This window comes from Hipposideros armiger, unplaced genomic scaffold, assembly GCF_001890085.2.
Source record: "Hipposideros armiger isolate ML-2016 unplaced genomic scaffold, ASM189008v1 scaffold_107, whole genome shotgun sequence".
Classification (NCBI taxonomy): domain Eukaryota; kingdom Metazoa; phylum Chordata; class Mammalia; order Chiroptera; family Hipposideridae; genus Hipposideros; species Hipposideros armiger.
In genome coordinates, this window is record NW_017731457.1 from 2,906,011 (window position 1) to 2,914,550 (window position 8,540).

The window sequence follows — 8,540 nt, forward strand, 5'->3', positions numbered from 1 at the left end:
GAGCCTGTGAGGGGCTGCTGCTCCAATCCAGGTGAGACAGAGTCAGTTCATACTCAGCCCACCTGCCCTGGGCCCTAACCGGGAATCAAGAGGGCAGGTCACCTGGATGAGGACAGGAGGGAGGGTGATGTCGGAGAGCCCCTTCCAGGGACCAGGCTTCGAGGGGACAGCAGATAGTGACCCCAAGCTTACCTCTGGGCGTGCCCCTATAATTCGGGCTCTGCCTTGGCTGGCTGGGTGACCTTGGACAAGCCCACTTCTTTTTCTCTCTGCTATGTCTCTAGAAAATGAGGGTAACTCCCTCCCACACAGCGGGGCTGTGGAGAGTGCTAGTTGCCTGTCAGGGGTTGTTTGGACCAGGAGACTCCACAAGCAGTGCCTGGCCCCGGGGCTGCCTCCTCCCTCTGAGCCCCACCCTGGACAGGCCTTCCTGGAGTGGGGGAGGGGGTGTCTGAACTTGTCTTGGAGGCAGCAACTGATTGTTCTCTTCAGACCCCTCCCTGGCAATGCCAAATCCTTGGGGCCAGCAGATTCTGCCCCCAGACCTGTCCAACCAGTTGTTTGGGAGGAGGGGGCACCTGGGAGGGGTAGCAGGAGGTGCCAGAAGCAGCTTCCCCCAGCCTAGCACACAGGGCAGAACTCCAGGGCTCTGGTTGCTGCAGACGGACCCTCACACAGACAGACGGTTGGACACTTGGCCTGACTATGGGGTTCAGTAGGGGACAGTTTGGGCTGCTGACGCCACCGTTGCTGCTGCTGACCTGCCTCCAGCTGGGCATAGGCCTGGGTAAGTGAACAGACCCCATCTTCCCCAGCTGCCTCCTAAGCCCCAAATGTGGGGACTGGGTCCTGGGTGTGACAGGAGAGGCAGCCCACCAAAGAGGTCACAAGACAGACAACTGTCCCCCCCCCCCGCCCTCCCGCCCCATGATGGGAGATCAAGTCATACTTTCTTCCTCTCTTTGGGGTTCTCATCCTCATGCACTCTGTGCCCCCACCTCAATTTTCACCAAATGGCCCCCCTCCTTCCTTGCCCTTAACCTGGAAAGGTTAAGGTTAAAAGAAGTCTCCAAGGACAACTCCAAAATGAAGCTCTCTGAGGGGGCTGCAGGCATCGTTCATCGTTGGCTGTTAAACTAGAGGGGCTTAGAGATACAGTCCCCCCATCTCTGCTGCTCTACTCCTTTTCCCTCATTAAATAAACATTAAGTACCTGCTGTATGCAGTGTGCACCGGGCCTCAGAGATAGACCTGGGAGCTCAGAGAAGGGAGGGTTCAAGCACTGAACCTTGGGAGTTAACGCAGAATTAAAGGGAAATGAATTAAATTGACCTGAACTGAACGGAAGTGGGAAGAGGGTTCTGAAGATGTGCATAAAAGCTCACCTCATTTTTCTGGGGTTCTCTTGTGTGTGGAGCTGGAGAGAGGAGGAGCACTGCTGTCAAGGCACCCAGTGAGGCGTAGGGGTTCTGAGCTCCCCCGGCAGGGCTGGACATGCACACAGGGAGGCTTGGGCTTCTTGTTCCCCCGAGGGACTCCTGGGGACCTGTGGGTCTGGGAAGGAGCCCTCACATGTTACCTGGGAGATAAGTTGCGCCAGCTGATGCCTAGAGCAAACTGTGGGNCTGTTGGCAGCTCAGCGGCAGCTCAGCTCGGGCCGTGAATCAAACCGGGGACCCTGTGGCTCAGAGCTCAAACTCTTGAGCAAGCTCTTAACCAACTGAGCCACTCGGCCGGCCCCTGCATTTGTTTATTTACTGTTTATCCATCCCAAACAGGGTGTCAGACTTGGGTTTTTTTTTTTCCCTGAGGTACCGCAGAGCCTGACACAGTGCCTGGCACAGAGCAGTGGCTCTACGATGACCTGCTGGAGAGAAATGAATGGATAAAATGCCTGCCCTTTTCCCAACCCCACTTCTCCTTTAGAGCTTTTGCCTGCAGCACATGCCCACAGTGGTCTTGGCACATAGCAGACCCTCACTAAACATTGTGTCAGTTGCACTGAATGTAACAACTGAAAAGGTCTCAGTGTTCAGACCTTCAGCTCCCCAGTATGGGGAGAGGCAGATTCAGAGCCGGAAGGACTCAGCTCCAGGCTCAGTGGGTCAGGGACGAGCCAGGGTACCCTGCCTCTTGGCCTCGAAATTGTGAGATTTCACTGAAAGGAGGCATTTACCTATTAAAAGAGTTTCTGGTTTATAATTCTATGTGTATGATGCTTTAACTAGACTGGGGAGGCGGTGAGCTGCCTATTGCGAACTGTGTACAAACAGACCAGGAAGGGGCCACACCACCGTGCAGCAGAAAGATTCAGGCCCAGGGTGGGGTTGATGAACTGTGAGGTCTTTCCCCTTAGATATTAGCACCACAGGTCTCTGTTGGGGTCTGGCAAGTGGCCCGAGGCCAAGCTGACGGAGGGGGAAGAGACCAGGTCACCTGCACTTCCCCTCCCTGCTCAGACAAATTCCCAGGCCACAGATTTGGGGCCTCTCTCTGCTGGAGGAGGGCGGGGAAGAATCTTGCTGGATCTCTCCGTGCACCTCCTCAGGACAAGGTGTGACGGTTGCCAAAGGAACCTGAGCCTTGTTTGGTGACAGAGGTTGGGTGGGCCTTTGGGAGCCTTTAGCCAGCTGCCCCGTACAAGGAGGTGCATGGGAGCCCCACCCCATCCCATGAGTCACCCCAAAGGCACACAACAAGGTAGGTCCTTGGGAATAAACAATTCCCCAGGGCTTGGCATCCACCCTATCCCACCAGCCTGGCCCCTCTGGACATTCTGGGCCATGCCCTTCACATTGGGCCTCACTGGGGCTGGGGGTAGCTGGACAAAGAAGAAGAGGGGACACAGCAGGGAGGCTGGCCTTTCTCCAGAAGCTAAGACATGCTGGTCATCAGCCTGATACTATAGAACAAGATGGTACCCATGGGCCACCTGGCCAGATCCACACAGCAGGAAGGGGTCCATATTACCAGGCAAAATGATTTTTGAGCACAACTATCGTGCCAGACCCTGGGCTCAGCACTGGGGATATAGTGGGTAACTAAACAGATGCAGTCCTCGCCCTTAGGGAGTTATAGCTTAATGGAGAAAGAGGCATTCACCAAATAATGATACAGCCAACTGGTGACTCATGATTATGAGGAACTGTTTATCCTGTGGTAGAGTGAAACATAGTGAAAAGTTAGTGACCAAAACGATCCTTAAGTTTGTTTTCTAAATCATAGCAGCGCTGGTTTCTGGTGTCCACGCCTTCAAGCTGTCGGTCCAGTAACGGTCACTTCTCTCCCCTCCTGAGCTTGTGCCAAAGCCCCAGCGCTGACCCAGGCTAGGAAAATGGTGGTGGGTGGAGGTGGGGTCTCCAGCCTTCAATCTGCCCTGGTCCCCCTTCTTGTTGTTGTCATTTCTGCCACCTAGTGGCACTCTTGGGAGTGGCTTACTCTGGTGATGTCCATTTATCCCCAAGTAGCAGACCCCTGTCCAGGACTGTGGGAGGGCACATCCCCCAGCCTGGCCAAGTGTTTGCTTGTCTCCTGTCTGGCTCCACTGCTGTCACCTGAAGCAGCCCCAGGATGAATGCAGGACCAGGAGGGACTCCTGGGGACCTGTGGGTCTGGGAAGGAGCCCTCACATGTTACCTGGGAGATAAGTTGCGCCAGCTGATGCCTAGAGCAAACTGTGGGNCCTTGTAGCCTGCTTCCCATAAAAGTTTAAGGACATGATATGTACCCTGCATGCAGTCATCGTAGCTCTTCCTGGCTAGTAAGAGGTCATCTACACATTGGAGCAGTACACAACCGGTTTGGCTGGCTGGAAAGGGCTTTAGGTCCAAAGCCAAGGCAGCCCCGAAAATGGTTGGGGAGTTCTTGAAACCCTGTGGTAGCCTTGTCCATGTTAGCTGGCCTTTGTCCCCATTTTTAGGGTTTTCCCACTGGAAGGAGATGAGTGGCTGGCTCTGTGGGGCCAGACAAACACAGAAGAAGGCGTCCTTGAGGTCCAGGCAGATAAGTGGGTTGCTTCAGCTGGGATGAGGCCCAGAAGAGTATATGGATTGGGAACAACTGGGTGTAGAGTAACTGTTGCTTGGTTTACTGCTTTCAGGTCCTGCACCGGACGGTAATCTTCAGTTCCCGGCTTTTGGACTGGAAGCAGAGGTGTGTTCCAAGGTGACTGGCAGGGATGAAGAATCCCATATTTTAGGAGTCTGTCCAAATGTTTTTGGATGCCAACTTGTGCATTGTGAGGGATGTAGTATTGCTTGTGGTGCACCGGTTCTGCCCCAGGTTTTAGCTCTACAACTATTGGGTTCGCATGTCGTGCCAGGCCCGGTGGGTTGTCTTCTACCCAAACTCCCAGTATTGAGAAGGGGAGTTTGGGTCCTTCTTAGAACTCTTCTACTAGACCAAAGAGTTGCCACTCTTCCTCCCAAGGTATGGTGAGGGACACAATCTTAGCCCCTGATTTGCCCAATGTTAGCTCAGCCTTGCCACTGTGGTTAAAGGTGACTTGAGCCTAGAGTTTTCCTAATAGATCTCTTCCCAATAATGCTACAGGGCAGTCTGGTAGGTAGAGGAACTGATGAGTAATTTTTCGGCCTCTAAGGGTGTATTGTTGAGGCTGTAAAAAGGGCCGACCGACCCGTCCTCCCGTAGCACCCATGATGGTGACCTGTTTTTGGGAGAGGGGGCCTATGGGCCGTGTCACGATGGAATGTTCNCGTGGCCCACATCCGGGCCTGGGGTCTTGCTGAGGACCTTCCTGTGTCCTCTCCCCACTCCTCCCAAGCCATTCATTCCTCTCATCAAGCAAATCAATCTGGACCATGTGGGTGGAGCTGGAGGGACTTGAGAAGTAGGTAAACTGAGGCCCAGGGAGTCAGAGCTCAAGGTCACTGGGCATCAGTAGGATTCAGGTGCCTCCAAATGTGAATGTTACCCCAACAAGGCCTAAGACCCCTTCCCCAGAACAACTGAGCCTGCAGCTGCAGGGAGGGGCCTCCTGTGCCTCTAACCCCCTTTCCTGGGCCTTGCCCATCACACGGAACCCCAGGGACGCAGGTAGGGCAGAGCCAGATGGGCCTCTCCCTGACCTCTCATAATGCCCACCCCTAGTAGGCTGCCAAGGCAGGGGCAGGGCTAGAATCAGGCCACCCACCTATGCCCCATGGGCACAGAGTTGTCAGGGAGCCCTCCTGATTAATGCCTGATCGGAGCTGCCAGGAAAAACCTTAGCTCCTCTCTCAGCCTGGGCTCCCTGGACCGTGTCTCCCCCTCAGACTGGGATCCCAGGGCAGGGCTGTGCCCTCCCGCCTCAGTCTGGGCTGTGGAGGTGTGTTTGTCCTGCTGAGCCTCTTCTCTCTGCTCCCCATGGACCCCAGAGTGCATCCGCTATATGCCCCAGCTCTCAAATGCCACCCTGGCGGCGACACTCACCCAGACCACCTTTACTCTGGAGCAGCCGCAGGGCCGGTTCAGTCACCTCAACATCTCTGACTTTGATCCCATCTGGCTGGTAGTGGCTCACAGCAATGGTGGGTGCCATTCGGGCTGGCCTTGGTTTTCCCTCTGTGAAATGGGCAGGGCACGTGTGAGAGGAAGTGCTGCGGGGGATGTGGTGGGGTGTGGCCTGGCGGGACAGGCTGGGGCCCTGCCCATGTGGCCCCCACTGTCTAACCCACATGCTACCCTCAGCTGTCCAGAACTTCACTGCCCCACAGAGGGTGGAGGACACCCCGGTCCCTGCCGACTTGCCCCAGAGGGGTTACTACCTCACGCTGAGGGCCAACCGGGCGCTCTACCTGAGTGGCCAGCCTGGCAACCAGCTCCGGGTCCTCCGCGTTGGCAATGACACCAGCTGCTCCCCAAAGACAAGGGGATGCAACCACCCTCTGCCGGGCCCGGGCCCCTACCGGTGAGCAGCTCTGCCAGACCCTGCTGTGGCGGGTGTGCTCCTGCCTGTGCCCAAACCTGAGCCCAGGGCAGCTCCCAGTTGGGTGCCTGGGTTCCCCGCTCTAGTTATGCCAGTGGGAGGAGGCCTGGGTGAATCCCGCCTTTCTTGAGCCCCTTGACTTGAGTCCCCACCCCCATGGGCATCTGGATGCTGTAGGTGGTGTCTCCCCATCTAGGCAGGGCATGCCCCAGAGAGGGACTGGCCCCCTGACCCATCTCCCCTCACTCAGGGCTTGATTCGCTGAGGTTCCCTGCGGGGGGATCTAGTCCACTCCACACGTATTTCCCAAGTTAGGACACGGAAGCCCAGAGAGGGTTAGGGATGCACCCATGGCCACACAGCTGGGAAATGTCACAGCTGGGACTGGAGTCCCTGTGGGTGGGCTCCAAAGCTATACTTCAAACCCCAGTCTGTGCTCCCCTACCTGCCAGGCCCTGGGAATCAAAAGGACAGACCGACAGACACCAGGGCCCAAGGGTTCTGGACCCGGAGACCCCCATCTCCAATGCTGGGTCTCCTGTTCAGAGTGAAGTTCCTGGTGATGAGTGACAGAGGACCCTTGGCTGAGACACAGTGGTCCAGTGAGACCCGTCTGCAGCAAGGTATGGGGCCAGATCAGTGGGTCACACATTAGGGCTGGGGGCCTGGAGGGCTCCTGAAGACCGGGGGTGGGCTACCCTAGTCAGTCAGAGCCATCATTACCATCCTGCTGTCTGTAGGTGCCCCTCCCCCTGAATGGGGTGGGGGTGGGGAGCCTGGAGACCCCCTTCTGGTTTTAGGTCCCCCTTCTCAGGTCAGATCAGATCTCTTCTCTCCCTGCACCTGCCCCCCCCTGCCCCGCCTACATATGGGGCTCCCTCACTCCCCTCAGCTGAGGCATTCCAGGCTACCCCAGGGCCCCGGAGTGCAGGCACTGTGGTCATCATTGCCATCCTGTCGGTCCTGCTGGCTGTCCTTGTCACCACCCTCCTCACCCTGCTCATCTACACCTGGTAAGTGGACAAGGCTTAGGCTGCCCGGGCCCCTGGGAGAGGTGAGGTCCCTGACCCAGACCACCTTTATCCCCTTCTCCCTTCCTCACTTCTTCCACAGCAGCCCCCTGCCCAGGACCCCCAGCCCAGCTCCCCTTGCTAGCCATGCTGGAGTGGTTTTCCCTGAAGGCCAGGCAGGGGTAACAGTTGTTGATGAAGGGATCCCCAAGGTTCCAGAACCTCTTAACCTCTCCCTCCCTTGTCCCTCTACCTGCCACCTGCCCAAGAGGCCCACGATTTCTGAGCGGGCACCACAGCCCCCTGGTGGCAACAGCTGGAATTGTGAGTGGGGGCGGGAAGCCGGCACTCCAGCTGGGAGTCACCCAGGTAGAGGTGAATGCTTGTAGGCCAAACACTGAGCTTTGCCTTAACTTTACATTCAGAGCTCAAATGCCGGGGCCTGGTGGAGACGGGGAGGCCACAAGGCCACCTAGAGGAAAGCTGGTCCCTGGGTAGGATGTAGGGAGAAAGGCGAGGAGGTTTTGGACAGCAGGGCAGGGCAGGGCAGGGGCCTTGCTTCTCAGCTGAGGAAGTGGCTGAATCCTGAAGGCCAGAGGGAGCCAGTGGTGGGTTTTGATTAGGGGAGACAAGCTGACGATGTTTTAGAGGCATCCTGGGGGTGGTGAGTGGAAGATGGGGGCGTGGGAGCTGGGCGATGACAAAGGGCAGGAAGAGGGGAACTGGCTTTGTGAGGTTTAGAAGAATAGACTCGTTTCCTTGGGTTAATCCAGCCAGGCCAGTGGGGCCTCAGTTTCTCCAGTGCGTCTAAGCCTAGAGCTCCAAGCTCTAGTCTAGGCAATAGCCGGAGGACTTTGCTCAGACCCTCTGTTCATTCTTTCTCCCTCTCTCCTCCCTACGCCACACCCAAGCTATAACACCTGTGGGAGCACCCTCATTTCAGGACCAGGAGAGTCGGTGTACATGAGAAGATATAACCCCCACCACGTGTTTAGCCCTCCAGCTGTGAGGGGCTCCTGAAGGGCTCCAGGGGGCTTCCATCTTCCCTTCAACCTCCTCCCTGGTCCAGGCTGCAGAGCCTGAGGTGGGGGCGTGTCCTGCAGCTTCCAGAGCTCAGAAATAAATGTCCCCAACACCCTTTTATATGTCTGTGTCATATACACCTGGGTAGTCTCTCCACCCCCTGTCCTCAGATCCTCTGAGTGGGGATGGAGTTGGGGGGTTCTCGGGAGGATATAGCACCAGGGCTGAGGCCCAGGGTCCTAGGCCATCTGAGCCTCTAGGGCAGGACAAGCCTCTCTTTAGGCCTCAGTGCCCCTCTCTGTAAAATGAGGATGGTCACACTGCCCAGTGGGCTGTGGTGAGGCCAAAGCACGGAGGTGGACAGCCTCACCCTACCCTGCATGTCTGATACTTGCTGCCCCCTCATGCCCAGCATCCGACTCGTGGCCCGTCTCTCCAGCTGGCCTTACCTCCTGGCTGGAGGACTTAGAGTAGTCCTCCTCCCCGTCCTCCAATTCCTGCACAAGAGGTGCAGTTTCTAACCTTCACCCACCCCTGTGCTCATATGGGCCTGGGGAGCAGGAAGTGTGTTTGAAACTCAG

At 56.8% G+C, this 8,540-nt stretch overlaps 1 protein-coding gene across 1 annotated transcript; it reads left to right on the forward strand.

Moving 5' to 3' along the window:
• The first annotated feature begins 537 nt into the window (after positions 1 to 537).
• Positions 538 to 8,074, forward strand: UPK3BL2 (uroplakin 3B like 2). Its single transcript, XM_019646847.1, has 6 exons — positions 538 to 787; positions 5,376 to 5,528; positions 5,689 to 5,908; positions 6,473 to 6,549; positions 6,819 to 6,939; positions 7,848 to 8,074. Exons 1-6 carry the CDS (start codon positions 706 to 708, stop codon positions 7,954 to 7,956), a joined length of 762 nt encoding a protein of 253 aa, XP_019502392.1. The 5' UTR covers positions 538 to 705; the 3' UTR covers positions 7,957 to 8,074.
• Positions 8,075 to 8,540: the final 466 nt, after the last annotated feature.

Coding starts and splice junctions, on each gene's coding strand:
- UPK3BL2 (XM_019646847.1), top strand. CDS start 706: ATGGGGTTCAGTAGGGGACAGTTTGGGCTGCTGACGCCACCGTTGCTG. Junction 5,529..5,688: donor GGTAGTGGCTCACAGCAATG/GTGGGTGCCATT, acceptor TGCTACCCTCAG/CTGTCCAGAACTTCACTGCC. Junction 6,550..6,818: donor TGAGACCCGTCTGCAGCAAG/GTATGGGGCCAG, acceptor CACTCCCCTCAG/CTGAGGCATTCCAGGCTACC.